The 25493-nt window shown below is 44.9% G+C and overlaps 1 protein-coding gene across 13 annotated transcripts in view; it reads left to right on the top strand.

Moving 5' to 3' along the window:
* LOC124015058 (nuclear factor 1 X-type-like) overlaps positions 1-25493 on the top strand; it is a 170025-nt gene that overhangs the window by 15447 nt on the left and 129085 nt on the right. For 12 of the 13 annotated variants that reach the window (XM_046329967.1, XM_046329964.1, XM_046329963.1 and 9 more), the window contains exon 2: positions 736-819. In XM_046329967.1, coding sequence (XP_046185923.1) covers positions 736-819 — 84 coding nt within the window. Of the gene's footprint in view, positions 1-735; positions 820-4339; positions 4531-25493 lie in introns of those variants that run through there. The other variant, XM_046329959.1, reaches the window with a different exon arrangement.

The following is a 25493-nucleotide window of genomic DNA, read 5'->3' as shown; positions in this document are numbered from 1 at the left end:
ATACAAATTAAGCTTCTCTGAATACAGACTAGTAATTACACTTCCCCTCTGAGTACAGAATAGTTAGTACACTTCCCCTCTGAATACAGAATAGTTAGTACACTTCCCCTCTGAGTACAGAATAGTTAGTACACTTCCCCTCTGAATACAGAGTAGTTAGTACACTTCCCCTCTGAATACAGAATAGTTAGTACACTTCCCCTCTGAATACAGAATAGTTAGTACACTTCCCCTCTGAATACAGAATAGTTAGTACACTTCCCCTCTGAATACAGAATAGTTAGAGTTTGGGAACCCTGTTGTAGGGGATAATATTCAAATGTAATCAAAGCTCTGATCGGTGCCAACCTCATGGTGAGCAAGGTGAACAATAGGATAATTAGCTGCCTGTTCATAATCGTTCTGTGGTTGTTCTTTAATTGTTTCTTGTGTTCTGTATGATAATTTGTTAATCTATAATCAAAATGGGAGAAAACAAATATGTGAGGAACAGAATGTTTCAGCAGTAAAACAGAAAGGCGTTCTCTGTAGAACCAAATCCTTGAGCAGGGGCTGCTTTTCCCAGAATTATTCAGGCTGCTTAACGATAAGGCTTAAACTACTTGTAATGTAATCCACTAATACACCACTGCAATTTAGGCCTTCAAATGTGATGTGTGTGTTGTTATGTTATGTTGTGTTATGTTATGTATATAAATCCAATCAGCGATGAATGAATGAATTATTGCGTTTCAGGCCACTGACACGTACCTGGTGAATGAAGACCCTTCGAGAGGCCCTGGGATGCCCGAGTGTTTTCTCGTGTCTGATTCCTACAGGGTACGTACACACACACACACACACACACACACACACACACACACACACACACACACACACACACACACACACACACACACACACACACACACACACACACACACACACACACACACACACACACACACACACACACACACAATATCTCCCTACTACCAGTTACCTTCACTACAACTGTCACTACACTATAGTTTTTAAAAATGTTTTACCAGGGCCCAGAATATATATATATTTATCAAAATATTAATGTATATTCATCAAAATATAAATATATCAAAATATATCAGGTCATTCCATGATATGGCCATTGCATCATGGGAGTGAAAACATCCACAACAGGTTCAGCATTCAAAACATATAATGCACATATTAATGTTTCATTTATATACATATCGTACTTCCTATTCACAGTACAGTACACTGTTTTCCCTTCTGTTACTTCTTTACTCTGACAGTATGAGCCTTGTATATTCACATGTACACACCTGGGACTATTGTACATGTCTGCATGTGTAATGTCTCTGCACAGTAACAGAGACATGACTGTTTATGTCCTCGCTACATTCCCTCTGCTTTTCTTTCTGAAGGCCTCTGACTCCAGCCACCTGTCTGGCACATTGGGCGTGCTAATGATTTGATCAATATGCTACATCACTTTCCAGTATGTAACAGCCAAGCCACAGGCGATGGTAAACAGCAAGTATGCATAGTGCCGTACTCCTTCAGTGTGTAGAAAGAAGGAACAGCAAGGCCCTAACACACACACACCAACCAACCAACCGCGAGGCACTAAATATCGTTAGATGACATATGGTTTTCCCATGTGTTTTTTAATGGCAGATATAGCCTGTGGGTTTGGGAGTTTGAGGTAACTTACTAATGGTCAAAACTGGTTGTTTGATGCATGGGAGTTTGTGTGTGTGTGTGTGCGTGTGTGTGTGTGCGTGTGCGTGCGTGTGTGCGCGTGCGTGTGCGTGTGTGTGCGTGCGTGTGCGTGGGAGTTTGCATTGTGGGGAGAATGGAATTAGAATTCAGAATTCCCTTCATTTTGGGGCTCTAGAACTCCTGGGTTGTTAGTGGTTGGGGTGAGAGGATCTGTTAAGACAACAACCTGTGATGAATACAGAGATTGTCTGTGTCCCAAATGGCAACCTATCCCCTACACAGTGCACTACTTTTGTCCAGGACCCTATGGGCCCTGGTCTAAAGTAGTGCACTATATAGGGAATAGGGTGTCATTTGGGTCACTGCCAGAGAGAGGGATTGAGGCAGCCAAGGAGAGAGGGGAATAGGGAGCCAGGGAGAGAGATAGAGAGGGAGAGATGGAGAGCAAGAGAGAGAGAGAGGGAGATGGAGACCAAGAGAGAGAGAGAGACAGAGAGAGAGAGGGAGATGGAGACCAAGAGAGAGAGAGAGAGACAGAGAGAGAGAGGGAGATGGAGACCAAGAGAGAGAGAGAGAGACAGAGAGAGAGAGGGAGATGGAGAGCCAGAGAGACAGAGAGAGAGAGGGAGATGGAGACCAAGAGAGAGAGAGAGAGAGAGAGAGGGAGATGGAGAGCCAGAGAGACAGAGAGAGAGAGGGAGATGGAGATAGAGAGAGAGCCAGAGCACAAAGACTAGGAGTTGTTGGGCCTGTGCCGCAGGGTGTGGTGAGGAGAGGGGGATTTGGAATTGGATCCCCCTCTTTCTGATTTCCCCTCACTTTTTCTCTCTCTGATTCTCTCAATCTTATTTCTGCCTCTTCTGCTCTCTTTAATTGGCCACAGAGTGTGGTGTAGCATAGTGTGTGTAGGTGTGTGTGTGTATGAATGTGCGTGTGCATATGGCTATGTTCTCTGTTGTGTGTGTGTTCTGTAGGGGCTGCATGGCATTCCTAATGCACAGTGCTGCATGGGGCTGAGGTCTCGTAAATCTACTGGGCTTCAACGACTCCCAAAAACTCAGCTTGGCGCTCGTGCTCCAGGGGTGACTTCAAACCCTCCAAAACCGCACCCCTACACACACACAATCTCCCCCCCCCCACACACACACACACACACACACACACACAGACAGACAGACGGGCAGGCAGGCAGGCAGGCAGGCAGGCAGGCAGGCAGGCAGGCAGGCAGGCAGACAGACAGACAGACAGACAGACAGACAGACAGACAGACAGACAGACAGACAGACAGACAGACAGACAGACAGACAGACAGACAGACAGACAGACAGACAGACAGACAGACAGACAGACAGACAGACAGACACATTGAACACATTCTCCTACCTCACCTCAAGGGTGAATTGGCGGGATGCAGGAGAAGCAGTGTGATTGACAGGGTGTATGTGTGTGTGCATCATATGCTCTCCCTGCAGCTATACATACAGAATGTGAGGTTGACCCGAGATGATCAACCAGCTGAACATTGACCAGGGTGTTTAAGGATAAGCCAGCCAGTCAGTCAGTCAGCCAGCCAGCCAGTCGTTGATTAAAAACAGAACTATGTTCTCTTCAGAAAACACAAGTCCAATTGTGGCTGACTCTTACTTTCTATTAGCCTGTAGATGACTATAACAGATGGCTGGGGTTAAAGAGGTTTGGTGTTCTTTCTGTAGTACTGTGGTTAGGTCCCCTTATACATATATACAGTAATAGGATATTTCACTGATGCTTTTATACAAAGTGACTTACAGATGTAGGATCTTATATTGATCACTCTTTTGTTCCTGATAATCTTGTACTGTGACAATATAGGTCAAATTAAGATCTTACATCTGTACATACATATACCCACTCCCAGAAGAAGAAATGGTAGGCTTACGTAATGTTGAGTGTCTCTGGTAGTTGTGAGACGTGCGGTTTGTAAGTGCTGGCCACCCCTGTTTGATTGGAGTGGTGCCGTCTATACCCTATTGTTCAAGTGGGCTACACTTTATATTACTATGTGTGTGAGAAAGGTGTTCAAATGCCTGTCTCTCTCTCACACACACGCGCACACACACACACACACACACACGCACGCACACGCACGCACGCACACACACACACACACACACACACACACACACACACACACACACACACACACACACACACACACACACACACACACACACACACACACACACACACACACACACACACACACACACACACACACACACACACACACACACACACACACACACACTCAAATGCATTAATAATGGGTAATGTGCATGACTATGATGAGTGAGGGACCCTGTAATTTGACCAACCTGTCTTTAACAGGCAGTGAAATACCAATTGACAACGTTAAAACGTGATGGCAAGTAAGGGCTTGGCAGTTGGCACGATCAGGTTTAGTAGCTGTTTCAACGTTATAATTGAGGTCAATGTTGGTTGGTGTTTTAAGTTTGATGTTGTCTCTATCCAACACCCAAATTGATCACATCTTTATAAAGCGCCACGATTTACATCTGAATATTTGATAGGGGAATAGAGGGAGAGAGAAGGGGGGAGTGTGTGTCAGAAAGAGTTCACAAACTTTCCCCCAAAGTTTGTGTAGGCTTTCACTTTCAGCTCGAGGCGGGGTTAGTGGTACAGCATAGAGTGAGCGCGAGGGGCACAGCGGAGCGTTTTGCAATGCAGTACCACATGCAGCGGACTTCCAACTTCTATCCAACTTGAATAAGATTCCACTTTATGAACTCTAAAATAACCATGTACTCCCCTTACTGCTTGACACAGGTAAAAACTCTACTTTTCTTTGGTATCCCGCCTCCACTTTAGCTCTCCGGATGTTGTTGTTTTTTAATGTTGTCGTTGTCCATGTACGGTGCCGCTAGTCAATAATTTGGTTTTAGGGACCTTTTCGCTATCCGCTCGTTTCAGATGGTGTGTTCGGCTTCTCTCCGCTCTCTGTCCCTCTTCCCCTTTGATGGCATCTCTCCAACAGGCTTTCTTGTGCGTTTCATTACACATGGTTAGAAGAGAAAATGGCGCTTCTCCTGAATCTATTTTATATCAAAAGGAGGGGAGAGAAGTGCTCAGGAGGGAACGGGGCTCGCGCTATTCCTACATTAGTCGCCTGTTATGCTGTCCTATAGCTATTTAAAAACACAACAATTACACAACCATGTCAACTAAGTAAAAGAACCAGTATTGAATGTATTAGTTTTCGAGTGCTTTTCCGTGGAAATGAACGATTTTTCTAACTTTGTTGCGATAGTTGCGGTGGCTATGGAGGTGTCTGAGCGACTGTCACTGTGCTTGTCATTCAACCCACACGACAGCTGTAGCCGGGCTCTCAGCTTTAGGCTTCTGTTCTGTTGTCACATGCAAATGTCCGTATAGAGTTAGTTGAAATATAGTTTTACATTTCCAATCGAAACATGTAGTTTTTACGACGGTAAGGGTAGAAGGAAAGGTGTATTATTTCGGAGGACGGCGGGAATGCGTGGCCGTTTTCCCTCAGCATTGGGATGTGTTGGGGTCACAATATTGTAACGCGCATACTTATAGATTCCGTGTATGTAATCGAGTATGGGGAGTGTTATCGGCCTGTAGTTTTATTTAATTTGACACACAACTGAAGCAACCTCACAGGCCTAGACAGTGAAGGGAGAAATATGCCATTAAACTATGAGGACTTTATAGGCCTTTGACATCTGACCGTATAGGCCAGATGAGTACATTTGTAAAGGTTGCTTGTTTTATTTGAGTTGCTATTTGCTTGTTGAACGAGATACCTTTACGGCAGAATACGGGTGAATACATAGGCCTACATGAGGGAGTGTTGGTTTTGATATTCATGTTGGGGTTATTGTGGACGGCAAAAGGCAAGAAATGAAATGGCAATGCCGTTGTGCGTAACTTTAATGTGGTATGTATAGGCCTAACATTGAGGCTTTTCCCTCGGTTGGTTTGGAATTCGGATATGTGTTGACAGTGGTTGGAGAATCAAGTATTGTAGGCTACATTTAACAATTATATACTGATACAACATGTAGTATTTTAGAAATAAAAAATATGGCACACAAGGAAGCGATTTTGGATCATAACATATCATAACATATCATATGTGTTTATGCACTTGAAACAGTTTTGCTGCTGACAAGTCATATGAAGGCCTATTTACCTAAATAGAAAATTACTCATCTAAGTGACTGGTACATTTATTTCAGATGAAAATCTTAAAATGAGGTCACAGTGCAATTTACTGGCCCGTTTCACTGGAATCCGTTTCGTAGCCTCATGACAGCAGGTCTATGCTGCTTATTATGCATATGAAATAACAACAGGACAAATATGATTTGATTCATTTACTTTATAAAACATGTAACATGTGATTAAGACTTTGGATGTGTATATTTGGACTTCACTGTAGCCGTCTGAGAAAAAGCGTTCGCACGGAGCGGTGCGAATTTCACCTATAACTGAGAAGTGCAGGGCAGGACCGGCAGGACCGAACTTGTTTGCCCCTTGAAGCTCGACGGAAGTAGCTTACAGACAGACAGTAGGCCTATTATACACTTAGATTTGAATATCGCATTAAATGTCACAATCTCAGCACTCGTTTCACTATTTTCCTTTGTCTGGTGGTCCCATAGGCAGTAAACTGTAGGGCTTCCTCTTCTAAAAATACATGAATATTATAACGTTTTGTTTTTTTCAGTGTGCGTCTTGATGTTCTATTTTGTTTAGTTTTTTACCACTATTACTGTATGCTAAAATATAGCCTGTGTAGCCGTGCAGGAGATCTATAGGTCACGGGGCCTTAGCTCCTTTTCTCAGTATAGCCTATATGCCTTACTTGTGGCTGAGGTTGAATTGTACATTTTTTAATGGCATCTCTGAGTTCATTTTAATAGGATAATTCACACAATGAATGTTATTTTACCAACACGCAAGTGCTTACACGCATAATAGTCCAGATTCCAGACGCGGCCTTCTCAGCTTTGCAAGTGTTTTTCCAAGTTCCATGAATTAATGAATGCCCTTCGTTATTTTAATTGGACTTAATAGCCTACTTTAACCATACAATTGGATGTGTTGTTGTCACTGTGATTTCTATTCACTTTCTGTAACAAGTGTTCAGTTTTAGAATTAGGCCTAAGGAACAGTAACCGCATGTTTGGCTGGGGAGAAATGTAGGCCCTCTCCGTCAGCTCTTTGTAGTAGACACAGTCAACGCTTCAGCTAAAATCACTGTGGAACAAATGTCAGTCTTAAATAAACGTTGTTCTTATAGAAAATCATAAACAGCATTAATTATTTATTTTAAAGATAGATATTGTCATATTGGTCAGCTGGGGTCAATGTAATTTAGCTTGTAAGAGTTCAGACTTGGCATTATTTCATTTGTTTATGTTTTATTTGCCTATACATTTATTCAGGGCACTTCTTTCAAAAACTGCATATTTAGTTTAGATATATTTCCAAGCCAAGTGCATATGGGGTTGAGCTCCGCGCGCATCATGTTTCTCTTTCTTTCCATTAATTAAAATTAATTGGCTACAGATCCGCCTACATGAGCCGAGCAGCGCGGCGAGCGCGTGCATTATGCCCATATGCGCGTGCATGCTGCCCATATGCGCAATACATATTGATCTTGTTAAGCTTCTGTGAGCTGATTTGTTTTCCTCGCGACTGATAGATTTTTCACCAGTAATTGATTTGTCAGCGTTATAATGATCTGATTTAATTTAAATCTTGTAGCATATTCAGTATTTGCATTATAAAAAAGGCAGTCAAAGTTGCTTGGCCTCAAGACATTATGCAGATTATTTGGCAGTGAGAATATGAAAGGAAATACATGATCTTTTTTTCTTGCCTGTTCCAATATTATATGTTTGCAAGTTGTGCAAATTCTTGCGATATGATCTTTTGACTAAAAAGTTCCCTCCGAGCGTTGAACGGAGTTTTCAGAGGGCCAATTAACCTTGGTTTTCCGGTGAGTGAGAGAGAGAGAGTGTGTGTGCTTATCATACCACCCGCGGGAATTATCCTCGCGTTCCTCCGGAATCAACCATTTTGTCTGGAGATTGACTTGACATTTTCTTCGATTTAACCATGTTGTTAATAATGAAACAATCAGCAATGGGGACATGTGGTAACACACGTAAACAATCAGCGATACATTATTAATGAGGATAAAAGCTTTGTTGGAATGGACATGCTTAGGTGAGGGACCTTGGGCATGACGCGTAATGGACACGAAGTATGGATAGCCAAATGAGTACATTTGCAAAGTGGCGCTGGGAGGGCTTTTGAGGAGGAATATGGCACTGTTTTATGTTTTTTTTGTAGGGAGAGGAAGGAGAGGAGGGAACCATTTGCATAAAGGTTTTATGTAATGTGTTTGGATATCAATTATTGCTTCAGTCTCCACTCAAGTTTCCCAGAAAATGTGATATTTAGTGCAGGCTAGACTGCGTCGAGTCTGGATATGCTTGCGTTTTCACGAGGCTTCCGCAGTCTGCCTTTTACGCACAGTGCCAACCCATGAATTTTTCTGCTGCTCTTGATAACAAAATACCTAACCCTTGCTGGACATGCGTTTAGTTGTTGGTCGATTTAATGGTTTACATTTTTTGATATATTTTATGTTTAGTATATTCCCCACTTGTTTTAGAATTGATTTCAAGATCAAATGCGTAGGCTTACATAAAACGCACTGAGCCGTGTGTGGCAATGATTGCCCGGTTATGGTCGACTTGAAAGAAAGAAACGAGTTTAGGCCAAACATAGCTGTGAGCATTAGGTAATGTACGTTTGGTGATAGAGATGTTGTCATAATTATCTCTCAAAGAATAATGTAGTTGTCGTTTGATTGCGTGTGAAGGGAAAGCAAGGACACCGCAGTATGTGTGTCCATATTAGTGTGTTTGAGAAGCGTTGCCACGAGATTTGGGCAGGTCAGCGCACAGGGATAAATGTGCAGGGCCACAGCTCTAGCCTTTTGGGGGCCCTAAGCGAGATATCCTGCAATAGTACACATTTTGCCATGGGGTGGAGAGACATTTTTTTAAAGTTTTAAAGCAGCCTGAGGCCATAAGTGATGTCATGTCTGCCTGGAGCCAGCTCTGTCAATGCTGTAGGTTAACCCCTTCCTTCATCACTTCAGTACTGGAAGCACCAATGAATGATTCAGTAGTTGATGATGATGTCCTTATTTATTATGCAATTTATCAATTTGGAACATTGAGAAATCACAAAATAAAATGTATGTTACGTGTCTAATTTTTCAACTATTTCAAATAGATTAATTTGCCTTGTACACTTTTAAGTTACAGCTTGCCATGTTAAATAGATGGCTACCCAAACTCCTTGCTCCAGCCAAATACTACGCCCATGGACGTTAGTTTCTTCTCCGCAATGAGTCTGGATCTGATTACCTCCCCAAAGACATCTAGAACGTGAACACATTCTAACCATTCTGATTGGTCCCAGAAACCGATGGGCATACATGTGGGTAAAGCAGCTTTTAGAAAATTCATCACTGGCTTTGATACTCTGATTGGTTAGAAATGATCCAATTGCTGATGACTTTGTTGTGTCCAACACTCCCTCATTTTGACATCACCACAAACAACTTCAATGATGGCAGTCTCAGACTGACTATGTAGCTAACATAGAGCAGTGGAAGGATTCAGTTTGAGTCGTCAGGTAAAGATAGATAGGCCTTAGTCCTGATGTCAGGCGGTAAGTCTGTCAGTAGTGTGAGTTATTCTCACCCAGTTTGTCCTCCAGGGACCTCATGCGTCAGCGGTGGGTTTTGGTTACACCGGCACCGGATGGTGACTGGGGTGTACGGTGGTGTTGGTGTAAGCCGAGGTGGCCTCCCTTGATCCGGTAACATAGCCTACCAAGCTGGTAACATCGTTCCTGCCGTGGTGTCACTTTTCACCACACAGACACGGGGACAGGAGCTGGTGTTGGACATAGAAATATAACTATTAGAATGTGACCCGCAGCCCCTCCAACTATTAGGGAACATTGACTTGAATGGAGATGCCCATTCTAGTCGTGTATTTCTATGATGGTGGAGCTGAGAATAGGCATAAGGTTTGGGGTGATGGATGGGTAGAATGCCCCGGCACTGCCTGGCAGGGTGACACCCTGCACTACATTGTGTTCTGGTTACTTATTCATCTCCCCCAGGCTAATGGATCACACCGCTCTGCCTGGGGTCAGCTCTGCCTGGGGTCAGCTCTGCCTGGGCTTAGCTCTACCTGGGGTCAACTTCTGCCTGGGGTCAGCTCTGCCTGGGGTCAGTTCTGCCTGGGGTCAGCTCTGCCTGGGGTCAGCTCTGCCTGGGATCAGCTCTGCCTGGGGTCAGCTCTGCCTGGGGTCAACTTCTGCCTGGGGTCAGTTCTGCCTGGGCTTAGCTCTACCTGGGGTCAACTTCTGCCTGGGGTCAGCTTCTGCCTGGGGTCAGCTTCTGCCTGGGGTCAGCTCTGCCTGGGGTCAGCTCTGCCTGGGGTCAGCTTCTGCCTTGGGTCAGTTTCTGCCTGGGGTCAGCTTCTGCCTGGGGTCAGCTCTGCCTGTTGGGCCCTGTGCTAGTACATATGTTCTATGTGTATAGGACTATGTCTGTTATATATACTGCAGTGCTTGTAAATGTGTACATTTACTGTATGTGTTTATGCACGCTTGTACACATCCATGTAATAATACATGTATATACATTTACTATACTGTATGCATAATGAGAAAGAATGTACATGCATATATACATCGCCACATTTAAACAGAATGCTCCATCTCTACCACTGGTAACCTAATGATGCAAGCATTAATGTCCCAGCTAGCTGAAGTCCTGTAGGATACCTTGTACTATATCTCTCATCCCGGGTCGGGGGGCTGGGGGCCGGGGGTCGGGGGGCTGGGGGCCGGGTGCATCTCCTCTCCTCCTGCCTTTGAGGAAGACGAGTTAAGTCCATCCTCTGTTCATCTTTTTATCTGTGCAGTCTTCCTGACCGCCCATGGAAAATGGATTTACCACACTTTACCGCCGCCCCACAATCACCATGCAGCACAGGATAATAGGTTGCTGACTGTCCCCTGTGTGTGTGTGTATCACACCCCAACCCCCCAGCATGGATTAGATTTTGGCTGAGCCGTGGCCAGTGGTAGCAGGCAGCCCCTACAGCGGTCTGGTGGCGGTCTGCGATATACTGCTGTGGAACACACACGCACACACACGCACGCACACACACACACACACACACACACACACACACACACACACACACACACACACACACACACACACACACACACACACACACACACACACACACACACACACACACACACACACACACACACACACACACACACACACACACACACACACGTTCCAGATATACATAGTGAGGATTGTGGTGGAGGGAAGAAGTTAACTATAATCAGTTCAGTATGGTACAATATGTGTGTGTGTGGGTGTCGATACGATAGAGAGAAGAATAGATGACAAACAGCCGTATCCTCCTCTCCTCAGCCAAGCCAATCTCACCATGAGAAAACACATTTTATATTCATTGTGAAATGTGGCCATTATAAGGCACCTATTTGCTTAGTTTAAAGGTTAGAGATAAAGTGTATTGTCGAGCTCTGAAAAACCTAATCATTCAATTCACTCATGAGTTCCCTCTGTAGGGTATTAAATTCTATCAGACATCAGAACCAAATGTGCACACATACCAATAATGAAACGGTGTAGATAGATGAAGGACACAGACTCTTTCTGTGTCCAGAATAGTACCCTATTCTCTACATTATGCACTATGGACCCTGGTCAAAAGTAGTGCACTATTTAGGGAATAGGGTGCCATTTGTGAGGCAGCCTCTGAGCTTGAGCCCACACAGTCTACAGACAGACCAGCCTGCGTTTGCCAACTACCAACCAGGAACATACATAAGGTAAGGAGGGAGAGCCTGTGTCCCAAATGCCACCCTATTCCCTAAACAGTGCACTACTTTTGACCGGGGCCTACAGGGGAAAGGTTGCCATTTGGGACACTACCAAAGTCTGTGATTCTGCCAAGTTGGAGACAACTTTCAGAAGACGTGATAACGGAAAGACGTAATGACAGACGTGAAGGATGAGAGGAGTGAGGGATGAGAGGAGTGAGGGATGAGAAGAGGCTCTTTGGCAGCTGCCCTAGAAGAGAAGAGACTCCCATTTTCTTTCTCTTCCTCCTCCCTCCACTTTCTTCTCCTCATCAACTCGCCTCTGTTGAAGAGAGAGCAACGGTTGGGAAGGATCCTCAACTCTGGAGGAGATGTTGTTGTTTCCCCCTCCTCCCCCCTCCTCCTCCCCCCTCCTCCCCCCTCCTCCCCCCTCCTCCTCCTGACTCACCCGTTTGTGTTTTTTTCTTTTCTTTAGTTTCTTCTCTTTTTCGTCGGGTAGCTAACCCAGTGAATGGGACAAGGCGGTTAACCGTGAAATGAAAGCTCCTAGTTACTTTGTGGGGTTTTTCTCCAAAGAGGATTTGACACATCATGCATCCACACACAGACCACTCACACATACACAGACCACTCACACATACACAGACCACTCACACATACACAGACCACTCACACACACACAGACCACTCACACACACATAGACCACTCACACATACACAGACCACTCACACACACATAGACCACTCACACATACACAGACCACTCACACACACACAGACCACTCACACACACATAGACCACTCACACACACATAGACCACTCACACACACATAGACCACTCACACATACACAGACCACTCACACACACAGACCACTCACACACACATAGACCACTCACACACACACAGACCACTCACACATACACAGACCACTCACACACACATAGACCACTCACACACACATAGACCACTCACACATACACAGACCACTCACACACACATAGACCACTCACACATACACAGACCACTCACACACACACAGACCACTCACACACACATAGACCACTCACACACACACAGACCACTCACACATACACAGACCACTCACACACACATAGACCACTCACACACACATAGACCACTCACACATACACAGACCACTCACACACACATAGACCACTCACACACACATAGACCACTCACACATACACAGACCACTCACACACACATAGACCACTCACACACACATAGACCACTCACACATACACAGACCATTCACACACACATAGACCACTCACACACACATAGACCACTCACACACACATAGACCACTCACACATACACAGACCATTCACACACACATAGACCACTCTCACATACACAGACCATTCACACACACATAGACCACTCACACACACATAGACCACTCACACACACATAGACCACTCACACATACACAGACCACTCACACACACATAGACCACTCACACATACACAGACCACTCACACATACACAGACAACTCACACATACACAGACCACTCACACACACATAGACCACTCACACATACACAGACTACTCACACATACACAGACCACTGACACATACACAGACCACTGACACATACACATAGACCACTCACACATACACAGACCACTCACACACACATAGACCACTCACACATACACAGACCACTCACACATACACAGACCACTCACACACACATAGACCACTCACGCATACACAGACCACTCACACATACACAGACCACTCACACACACATAGACCACTCACGCATACACAGACCACTCACACATACACAGACCACTCACACATACACAGACCACTCACACACACATAGACCACTCACACATACACAGACTACTCACACACACATAGACCACTCACACATACACAGACCACTCACACACACATAGACCACTCACACATACACAGACCACTCACGCATACACAGACCACTCACACATACACAGACCACTCACACACACATAGACCACTCACACATACACAGACCACTCACACACACATAGACCACTCACGCATACACAGACCACTCACACATACACAGACCACTCACGCATACACAGACCACTCACACATACACAGACCACTCACGCATATACAGACCACTCACACATACACAGTACAGAAATATCTAATTAGAGCCGCTAGATCAATGTATAGGCATTGATTTCTGACAAAGCAGATCTATTGAATATGTTTTTATATTCTATATGTATTTTCTATGTTGAATTAGAGTGACTGAACACTGTATGTCCAAGCATCCAGTGGGAATTAGATGTATAGATCCTCTCCCTTCATTTCTGCAACAGCAGTTCTATTGAGTCCATGTATAGTGTGTTCTGTATGTGTTTTATGTCTGAGAAATGCCCCTGGCTGGTAAGCAAATCTATGAATGCATTTCTATATTATACAGCTATGTATTTTATGGGGAAAATTCCCTTGCTAAATTTGGTGGGAGACGTTTATTATAGACGAAAAAATACAAGGGTTTTATTAAACAAATAGATGTCACGCTCTTCTCAGTAGAAATGAAGAAAGTGTAACGTGGATCGTTCTGACATGATTGAAACCAGGCAGTCAGCCGTGAAAACCATGTCTCAGTTCGGAGATGCTCCATCCCATTAAAGGGCTAAATCCTCCGTCTCAGATGATTTTCTACTTACGTCTTCATCAGGTGCTTGATACAATGTTTGCGTCACGTGTTTCGATACAAGTTGACATTTTTGTCTTTTAGAAAACACTCTTAACCAGAGAGACTAACAGGATAAATTAGGGTTAAGTGCCTTGCTCAAGGGTGCCTGGCCAGATTTTTCACATAGTCGGCTCGGGGATTCGAACCAGTGACCTTTCGTTTACTGGCCCAGCTCTCTAACCATTAGGCTCACTGTATCCTGTATTAGTAAACTGAAGAGAATTTGCAGACAGAAGCTTCACTGTCAGATATGTTAGAAATATATATATATCCAGTGTAGACAGTTGATCTGAAGATTTGCAGGAAAGAAGTAGTGCCAGATAATAATCTGATTGATTAGCTGCTAGGTTAAAGAAGTAATATCACAGCATATGAAGCAGGTAGAACAGCCTGATTGGTTAGCTGCTAGGTCAAAGAAGTAATATCACACCATATGAAGCAGGTAGAACAGCCTGATTGGTTAGCTGCCAGGTTAAAGAAGTAATATCACAGCATATGAAGCATGTAGAACAGCCTGATTGGTTAGCTGCTAGGTTAAAGAAGTAATATCACAGCATATGAAGCATGTAGAACAGCCTGATTGGTTAGCTGCTAGGTTAAAGAAGTAATAACACAGCATATGAAGCAGGTAGAACAGCCTGATTGGTTAGCTGCTAGGTTAAAGAAGTAATAACACAGCATATGAAGCATGTAGAACAGCCTGATTGGTTAGCTGCTAGGTTAAAGAAGTAATAACACAGCATATGAAGCAGGTAGAACAGCCTGATTGGTTAGCTGCTAGGTTAAAGAAGTAATATCACAGCATATGAAGCATGTAAAACAGCCTGATTGGTTAGCTGCTAGGTTAAAGAAGTAATAACACAGCATATGAAGCAGGTAGAACAGCCTGATTGGTTAGCTGCTAGGTTAAAGAAGTAATAACACAGCATATGAAGCAGGTAGAACAGCCTGATTGGTTAGCTGCTAGGTTAAAGAAGTAATATCACAGCATATGAAGCAGGTAGAACAGCCTGATTGGTTAGCTGCTAGGTTAAAGAAGTAATATCACAGCATATGAAGCAGGTAGAACAGCCTGATTGGTTAGCTGCTAGGTTAAAGAAGTAATAACACAGCATATGAAGCAGGTAGAACAGCCTGATTGGTTTGATCCCCTGTTAGATGGGACCATAGAGATACATGTGTATGAATAGTGTTCTATTTAGTCCTGTGGTTGGAACAAGCATTTGTCAACCATACAGCCAGATATAGGTTAGTGTATGTGTAATACAGTACCCGTTGCCAGTTAATCTGATCATAGGATACCATAGGTCTAGAGTACCAGTGCTTACTGCATTGGCATGACACAACACACACTGAAGGTCATTTATTTTAGTGTGTTTGTACCACAGGGAGCGTTTGCATGGGGAGGTGTTGACAGGAGCGTCTAATGCTGTAGGCATGTTAGACTGTCACATCAATATAGAGCAGCTCTCTCACTCTTTTTCTCTCTCTCTGTCTCTGTTCCTCTCTCCCTTTGTCACTCCTCTCTCTCTCTCTCTCTCTCTCTCTCTCTCTCTCTCTCTCTCTCTCTCTCTCTCTCTCTCTCTCTCTCTCTCTCTCTCTCTCTCTCTCTCTCTCTCTCTCTCTCTCTCTCTCTCTCTCTCTCTCTCTCTCTCTCTCTCTCTCTCTCTCTCTCTCTCTGTCCCTCTCTCTCTCACTCTCTGTCCCCCCCCCCCCTCTCTATCTCTCTCTCTCTCTCTCTCTCTCTCTCTCCTCTCTCTCTCTCTCTCTCTCTCTCTCTCTCTCTCTCTCTCTCTCTCTCTCTCTCTCTCTCTCTCTCTCTCTCTCTCTCTCTCTCTCTCTCTCTCTCTCTCTCTCTCACTCTGCCTCTGTCCCCTCTCTCTCTGCTCCCCTTTCTGTCCTTGTCCCCTCTCTTTCTCACTCTCTCTCTACATCTCCCTCTCTTTCTCTCTCTCTCTCTCTGTTCCTCTCTCACCCCCCTCTCTCTCTGACCCCTCTCTTTCTCTTTGACCCCTCTCTTTCTCTTACTGTCCCCTCTCTTTCTCTTACTGTCCCCTCTCTTTCTCTTACTGTCCCATCTCTTTCTCTTACTGTCCCCTCTCTTTCTCTTACTGTCCCCTCTTTCTCTTACTGTCCCATCTCTTTCTCTTACTGTCCCCTCTCTTTCTCTTACTGTCCCCTCTCTTTCTCTTACTGTCCACTCTCTTTCTCTTACTGTCCCCTCTCTTTCTCTTACTGTCCCCTCTCTTTCTCTTACTGTCCCCTCTCTTTCTCTTACTGTCCCCTCTCTTTCTCTTACTGTCCCCTCTCTTTCTCTTAATGTCCCCTCTCTCTCTGTCCCTCCCCATTCTCTCTCTCTCTGTCCCCCCTCTCTCTCACTCTCTCTCTCTGCCCCCCTCTCTGTCCTTCTCTCTCTCTCTCTCTCTCTCTCTCTCTCTCTCTCTCTCTCTCTCTCTCTCTCTCTCTCTCTCTCTCTCTCTCTCTCTCTCTCTCTCTCTCTCTCTCTCTCTCTCTCTCTCTCTCTCTCTCTGTCAGTCAGTCCAGTACTTTTCGTACTGAAAAACGTCCTTTGATTCCGTACACCACTGTAGTAGAAGTGTGCTAGCTGGGCTAGGCCTGGACAGTACAGTCAGTCAGTCTCAGTAGAACAAAGTGTTCTCTAACTCTCTGCTCTCCTCTACTCTCAACTCACTGCTCTCACTCCTCTGGAGAGAGGAGGAGGGTTTTGGCTGCCCTCCAGGGGTGGAAAAATCTATAAGCCATTACGTAATATACCATATCTTTACCTTAGGTGAACCCAGTACAAGATCCACAGCTGTGTGCACACAGAGGGAGGCAGGGAGGCCTGTGTGGAAAAGAGATTGTGTGTGTAGGGAGAGAGAAAGAGTGCGTGTGTGTGTGTATGTGTGTGTGTGTCTGTGTAGAAACAGAGAGAGGGAGAATGAGTGTGTGTGTGTGTGTGTGTGTGTGTGTGTGTGTGTGTGTGTGTGTGTGTGTGTGTGTGTGTGTGTGTGTGTGTGTGTGTGTGTGTGTGTGTGTGTGTGTGTGTGTGTGTGTGTGTGTGTGTGTGTGTGTGTGTGTGTGTGTGTGTGTGTGTGTGTGTGTGTGTGTGTGTGTGTGTGTGTGTGTGTGTGTGTAGAAACAGAGAGAGGGGGAATGAGTGTGTGTGCTTTATTAGAGAGAGACTTCTCTGTGGCCAGTCTGCAGCACTTACAGACCCTCACATCAACAGGTCACATCACAATTAGCTGGAACTCTATTGTAACATTCCTTCCTTTCTGTTTTTCATCTATTTATTTGTTCATTTTCAAGAATACTTTTTTTTAAAGCAGCATTTGCATAGATTGACTTAAGAGGAGACTTCTTCAGGATTCTTCACAGTGACTTGGCCAAGTGATCCTGATGCTCGTAGAGTAAGTCACATCGTTTGCGATTCATTTATTTTGATAATATATACATTTAAATCAGAGTACTGTTGTGTGATGCGAAACGCCATGGCAACGTACTGCACTGTACTTCTAAAGCTGCTTCTTCCCGCATACAGGTGAGTGTGTGTATGTGTGCATACAGATGAGTGTGTGTGTGTATGTGTGCATACAGGTAAGTGTGTGTGTATGTGTGCATACAGATGAGTGTGTGTGTATGTGTGCATACAGATGAGTGTGTGTGTATGTGTGCATACAGATGAGTGTGTGTGTGTATGTGTGCATACAGATGAGTGTGTGTGTGTATGTGTGCATACAGATGAGTGTGTGTGTATGTGTGCATACAGATGAGTGTGTGTGTGTATGTGTGCATACAGGTGAGTGTGTGTGTATGTGTGCATACAGGTGAGTGTGTGTGTATGTGTGCATACAGATCAGTGTGTGTGTATGTGTGCATACAGATGAGTGTGTGTGTATGTGTGCATACAGGTGTGTTTGAAAACGGGAGTATGAGGCCGCAGGCCGTGCAGCGCTGAACAGACCTGCTTTTCACTTCACACATTGACAGTATTGACACGTCAACGCTTTCATCCCATAATATGCACTAATCATGGCTTGACAAGATGGGCCAGGCCTGCATCCCAAATGGCACCCTATGGGCCCTGGTCAAAAGTAGTGCACTATAGAGGCCCTGGTCAAAAGTAATGCACTATAGAGGCTCTGGTCAAAAGTAGTGCACTATGGAGGCTCTGGTCAAAAGTAGTGCACTATAGAGGCTCTGGTCAAAAGTAGTGCACTATAGAGGCTCTGGTCAAAAGTAGTGCACTATAGAGGCTCTGGTCAAAAGTAGTGCACTATGGAGGCTCTGGTCAAAAGTAGTGCACTATGGAGGCTCTGGTCAAAAGTAGTGCACTATGGAGGCTCTGGTCAAAAGTAGTGCACTATAGTAGTGCAGACATTTTGGTGTTGATGTGACTGACACCATCTTGAGTTTGTGCGAGTACCGGCCTCATGATACATACATTCCTCCTTAATGGCTGTTGTCTTGATTCTCTGTCCATGTGAATATATTCCATTGGCCCAAACGTGTTCCTCTACACATCGATGCTTGGTGAGGGTCTAGTGTTGTTCAGGAAGGGTCACGTTAAATGAATTGGATTCAGATGCCTGCTGCTTCTGTTTTCAATCTGATTGCAGACTACTTCCTATAATACAGGGGTCGGCAACAGGCGTCCCGGGGGTCAAAACCGCCCGAGAAGGATTATTTTTGGCCTGCCAAAGTTTAGTAAAAAAAAACACAAAAAAACATATATTTGTTTGAAACTCAGCAAAAAATATATAAAAAGCACATATTTTCCCAGGAATAAAAAAGAAACGTGATCTTGTCTCAATGTAATCAAGTTATGAAATGAATGAAATGTCCAACTACAATCTCTTTTTGGGCTTACGTGTAGTTGTGGTCAATTTGTAGTGTACAGATTAATATAATTATCTTCGCGACCCCCGACCCTCCAAGGCTGAATGTAGTTACCTACCCCTGCTCTAAGATGATCCACCTGACAGAAATATTGACAATTACAAAATAACATGTTAAGAATCAGTCAATTCTGATGATGATCGTTATTAAACTGTCCGTAATGACGGTTGATAATACCATATGGATTGGGGAAGACACACACACACACGGTGGTGAGGGCGGTTGGCGGTATTGGGTGCGGTGGTGAGGGCGGTTGACAGTATTGGGTGCGGTGATGAGGGCGGTTGATGGTATTGGGTGCGGTGATGAGGGCGGTTGATGGTATTGGGTGCGGTGGTGAGGGCGGTTGACAGTATTGGGTGCGGTGGTGAGGGTGGTTGGCGGTATTGGGTGTGGTGGTGAGGGCGGTTGACAGTATTTGGTGCGGTGGTGAGAGTGGTTGGCAGTATTGGATGCGGTGGTGAGGGCGGTTGGCGGTATTGGATGCGGTGGTGAGGGTGGTTGGCAGTATTTGGTGCGGTGGTGAGGGCGGTTGGCGGTATTGGATGCGGTGGTGAGGGTGGTTGGCAGTATTGGGTGCGGTGGTGAGGGCGGTTGGCGGTATTGGATGCGGTGGTGAGGGTGGTTGGCAGTATTGGGTGCGGTGGTGAGGGCGGTTGAGGGTATTGGGTGCGGTGGTGAGGGCGGTTGGCGGCATTGGGGGGCTGGTGGCTACAACTAGGGAGGCAAGATAGCTGGAAGGGGTTGTGGCTGGGTGGGAGATGGTGATATGTTTGTGTTTATTGACTTAAAGACACACACACACACACACACCAGGGCTCCAGACTCAGGGGAAATGTGTGTGTTTAGAGCACACAGGCCTAATGATGCTGATTTAGACATTTTTGCGGTACTCTCTCTGGCTTGTGGTGTGTTAACTGGAACAGGAGTGACAACAAGCCAGCTCAGTGAGAGTAGTGGGAGTTTGTGAGCCCTATGTGCCCTGGTCAAAAGTAGTGCACTATATAGGGAATAGGGTGCTATTTGGGGGGCAACCATGGAGGAGGGAAAACATACATCTCCAATGAGCATTGAACTTGTTCCCGGCAGTTTGTGTTTTCCCGGTTGCGCTCAATGTATTTCTTTTCATATTCAGATGTTATGGATTGGTCCTGGAATAGAGCCGATCCTTTTCCCAGCAATGGGAATTTACACTGTTTGAATGTTCTCTCTCGTGTTCCAAACAGAGGAATTTTGAGTTGGAGGCTTTATGGGAGGTTCATAAGTGAATAAACAAATAAGCTTTTAAACAAATATCGGAATGATGCAAAACTTCCCATTTAATTTGTTATTACGTCTAGATTTTCCTTTCGTGTGTGTGTGTGTGTGTGTGTGTGTGTGTGTGTGTGTGTGTGTGTGTGTGTGTGTGTGTGTGTGTGTGTGTGTGTGTGTGTGTGTGTGTGTGTGTGTGTGTGTGTGTGTGTGTGTGTGTGTGTGTGTGTGTGTGTAACCTACTGCTAACTGTCTCTGTGTCTCAGAGTTCTCTCAGTACAGGAGACACACACACACACACACACACACACACACACACACACACACACACACACACACACACACACACACACACACACACACACACACACACACACACACACACACACACACACACACACACACACACACACACACACACACACACACACACACAATATCACACAAACCCCTCTCTCTCTCTCTCTCTCTCTCTCTCTCTCTCTCTCTCTCTCTCTCTCTCTCTCTCTCTCTCTCTCTCTCTCAGTAAGAGCGAGCCATGGGTCTTATCTCAGATTTTGTCAAACTAAAAAGCTACTTTGCTAGCTTTTCTTGGAAATCAGCCCGTCTAGCCGATCTAACAACTATTTCTCCATTTGCCAGTCTATTGTCTAAGAACGGAATGTCATTCATTCCCAAAGACAGTTACCCAACTTCCCTCCCCAGTTAGCCTCTATGTTAAACCCGACCTGGTTCTCCACCTTGTCTGACTCCTGTCTACTCCTCCAGATTAAAATGGTTGATAATAAACATATTGAGTTTCTTTACGGGATGTGATGGAATGCTGATACTAATGCATCAAAACCAAGTCTGTGTCCCAAAGGGCACCCTATTCCCTATATAGTGTACGACTTTAGACCAGGGCCCCATATGGCTCTGGTCAAAAGTAGCTCACTATACAGGGAATTGGGTGCCCTTTGGGACACAGACCATATTATTCTACTTAGAGGGAGCTAGTGCTACGAGCCAAGTACCTATCTGAGGAATCAGATATTATGGAAATGTGCCTCCTCTTAATCCTCCTCTATCCCCATTTATGGGATGCGTGTCAACTGGCACCCTATTCCCTACATAGTGCACTACTTTTGACATGCGCCCTATGATAATGAGGCGTCATTTGGGACACAGACTTAGACAGATTTCTCTTTCCCCCTGAAGAATCACATATTTGAAAAGCCAGAAACTGTAATGTTGACTCACAATACAGCAGCTCTCCATTTGGAGAACGACGTAAACCCTGAATCCTATTGTACATCTGATTCTTATATACCCTGTGTGTTCGCTTTCCGGCCCTAAAGCGCGCGTGCGTGTGTGTGTGTGTGTGTGTGCGTGCGTGCGTGTGTGTGTGTGTGTACGTGCACACTGTAACGGGACTATTGATAACAGTAAACATTCTGGAATTATCTCTTCTCCATCCTGAAACCATCTTCTCTTGCAGTCTGAAGCATGATTGAACAGTGCAGCAGAGGTCAAACCCACACGGCTGTTTTTGTTGGTGATGAAGTAGCAGCTATAACTCTGGCTTGACTCATTTGGCCACAGTGGTGGTGTGAGGCTTGGCTCGGCTGCGGCTGCTGCACTGCACATTTGAAAGCTACAGTCCGGGTTTCGTCCACAGCAATACGGCAGTTTGTAAATGAGGGAGTAATAAAACAATTGTATTTTGGGTTTACGATAGGATAGGGTAGGGTAGGATAGGAAATGATAGGGTAGGATAGGATAAGATAGGGTAGGGTAGGATAGGAAAGGATAGGGTAGGACATGGTAGGGTAGGGTAGGATAGGATAGGATAAGATAGGGTAGGGTAGGGTAGGGTAGGATAGGGTAGAATAAGGTAGGATAAGATAGGGTAGGACAGGGTAGGATATGATAAGGTAGGATAGGATAGGGTAGGATGGGATAGGGTAGGATAGGGTAGGGTAGTGTAGGTTAGGATAGGGTATGTTAGGGTAGGATAGGGTAGGATATGATAGGATAGGGTAGGATAGGATAGGATAGGGTAGGATGGGGTAGGATAGGGTACGATAGGATGGGATAGGATAGGGTAGGGTAAGGTAGGGTAGGATAGGATAAGGTAGGATGGGATAGGATAGGGTAAGGTAGGGTAGGATAGGATAGGATAGGATAAGGTAGGATGGGATAGGATAGGGTAGGATAGGACAGGATAAGGACAGTTGTGCTGTAGGCTCACGACGCAAGTTATATTCTTAAAGAATAAATCTAGAATTGAAAGTGAACTCTTGAACATATTCCTAGATCACAGATTGTAGCTTTAAAGCCAAGCTCATTTTTTTTCACCCTGAATCAGCTCTGCGTCTCCTGACTGACAGCCAAGAAGTTGAGAAGCATCTGACGTGGCAGCTACAGCTTGTTTATGTGTGTCTATGTGTGTGCGCGTGTACGTGCAACAGCTACTCTCAGAATAGGAGAACAGTCCAGCTCTCTCTCTTCTGTTCTGACTCACAGTGTAACCAGCGGTACCACCACCACATCTGTAGCTGTGTTACTACGGTTTGGAAGGGAAAGTGTTTGGAATAAGTGCCCATTTTAGGTGTTTTCTGCCATGAATTTAGCTATTGAATGGGCTGGGCCCGCGGGCCGTAGATGCCCACCCCTGAGGTAGGAAGTAGAAAAAAGTGTTTGGAATAAGTACTGTTCTTAGGTGGTTTTTGTCAGGATTTTGATCTACTAGTACTGAATTAAATTGAACAGGTTCTAAATCGTCCGTCAGGCTCGGTCCCTGTTGGAGAGATGTGATTCCCTCCCCGGAGTCTCCTCTCAGACCCTGGCTACATCCCAAATGTTAGCCTATTCCCTATATAGTGCACTACTTTTGATGAGAGACCTATAGACCCTGGTCAAAACTGTGTTTGCATTTATCTGTCTGTCAACTGTGGTTGTAACAGAGGATGTTATAACAGAAGATGTTGTAACAGAGGATATATTTTTATTTATTTTACCTTTATTTAACTAGGCAAGTCAGTTAAGAACAAATTCTTATTTTCAATGACGGCCTAGGAACAGTGGGTTAACTGCCTGTTCAGGGGCAGAATGACAGTTTGTCAGCTCGGGGATTTGAACTTGCAACCTTGCAGTTACTAGCCCAACACTCTAACCACTAGTCTACCCTGCCAACCCAGAGGATGTTGTAACAGAGGATGCTGTAACCAAGGATGCTGTAACCGAGGATGTTGTAACAGAGGATGCTGTAACAGAGGATGTTGTAACAGAGGATGTTGTAACAGAGGATGCTGTAACTGAGGATGTTGTAACAGAGGATGTTGTAACAGAGGATGCTGTAACTGAGGATGTTGTAACAGAGGATGCTGTAACCGAGGATGCTGTAACAGAGGATGTTGTAACAGAGGATGCTGTAACTGAGGATGTTGTAACAGAGGATGTTGTAACAGAGGATGCTGTAACAGAGGATGTTGTAACAGAGGATGTTGTAACAGAGGATGCTGTAACTGAGGATGTTGTAACTGAGGATGTTGTAACAGAGGATGTTGTAACAGAGGATGCTGTAACCCGAGGATGCTGTAACAGAGGATGTTGTAACAGAGGATGTTGTAACAGAGGATGTTGTAACAGAGGATGTTGTAACAGAGGATGCTGTAACCGAGCCACAGAACTTTAGTGGAGTTCTATTTACTATGATTAGGGCCAGTTTTCCTTCAAAACAAACATGACCTTACTTGGAACATCTCTGGTCCTGGTAACTAAGATTTGTTTGAGTTCAATTTAATTAATCAAGATTGACAAGTGTAACAGTTGGTGGAGGACTAGGGTTTCGATAGGAGGAGAACAGGACAGGTAATCCTAGAGTAGGTGGTGGAGGACAATGCGGCCATCCCTCACAATGAAAAGGGTAATTAAATGTATTCTACGGTGATGACAGACCCATAGCATTACTATCCTATTACATCAACTGACACACTACAATTCAATGGGAGTTATTTACAAAAACAGTTTGTCTTGGCTGGTGATGACCGACTGGTGAAGACAGACTGGTAAAGTAGTATCCTCTTATGAACAGTACAATGTGTATGCGTGCGTGGTGAACTTGGAATGCTAAAAGGTAGTCTCACAGCACTTGTCTGTTTGGCACTTGTGTAATAAATGACTGTACTAGTTTGGAGTCTGGTTGAGTCAAGCTGTGTGGGGTGGTCCATGTGAGAGAGAAAAGAGGGAAGAGAGAGAAGGGGAACAGAGGGAAGAAAGAGAGACAGAGATGACAAGAGAGTGTAAGGGTTACAGAGAGAGAGAAATAAAGATAGCTGTCGAGAGAGAGAGAGAGAGAGAGAGAGAGAGAGAGAGAGAGAGAGAGAGAGAGAGAGAGAGAGAGAGAGAGAGAGAGAGAGAGAGAGAGAGAGAGAGAGAGAGAGAGAGAGAGAGAGAGAGAGAGAGAGAGAGAGAGAGAGAGAGAGAGAGAGAGAGAGAGAGAGAGAGAGAGAGAGAGAGAGAGAGAGAGAGAGAGAGAGAGAGAGAGAGAGAGAGAGAGAGAGAGAGAGAGAGAGAGAGAGAGAGAGAGAGAGAGAGAGAGAGAGAGAAAGAGAGAGAGAGAGAGAGAGAGATGACAAGAGAGTGTTACAGAGAGGGTTACAAGAGAGAGAGAGAGAGAGAGAGAGAGAGAGAGAGAGAGAGAGAGAGAGAGAGAGAGAGAGAGAGAGAGAGAGAGAGAGAGAGAGAGAGAGAGAGAGAGAGAGAGAGACTGCAGACCAGAGTGACAGAGCGAGGAAAGGGTGGTGGAATTAGGGAAGAGTGCTGGTGTTGGGGTTGGTGGGGTACAGAATGAATGTGTGAGTTGGGCTGGTGGGATGGTTGTGAGACATTTGCATAAAGGGTGAGGGCATCGTGCCCGGCG

This window comes from Oncorhynchus gorbuscha, linkage group LG26 (genome assembly GCF_021184085.1).
Source record: "Oncorhynchus gorbuscha isolate QuinsamMale2020 ecotype Even-year linkage group LG26, OgorEven_v1.0, whole genome shotgun sequence".
In the NCBI taxonomy this organism is placed as follows: Eukaryota; Metazoa; Chordata; class Actinopteri; order Salmoniformes; family Salmonidae; genus Oncorhynchus; species Oncorhynchus gorbuscha.
The sequence above is the reverse complement of the archived record's forward strand: the minus strand, read 5'-3'. Positions and strand labels throughout refer to the sequence as shown.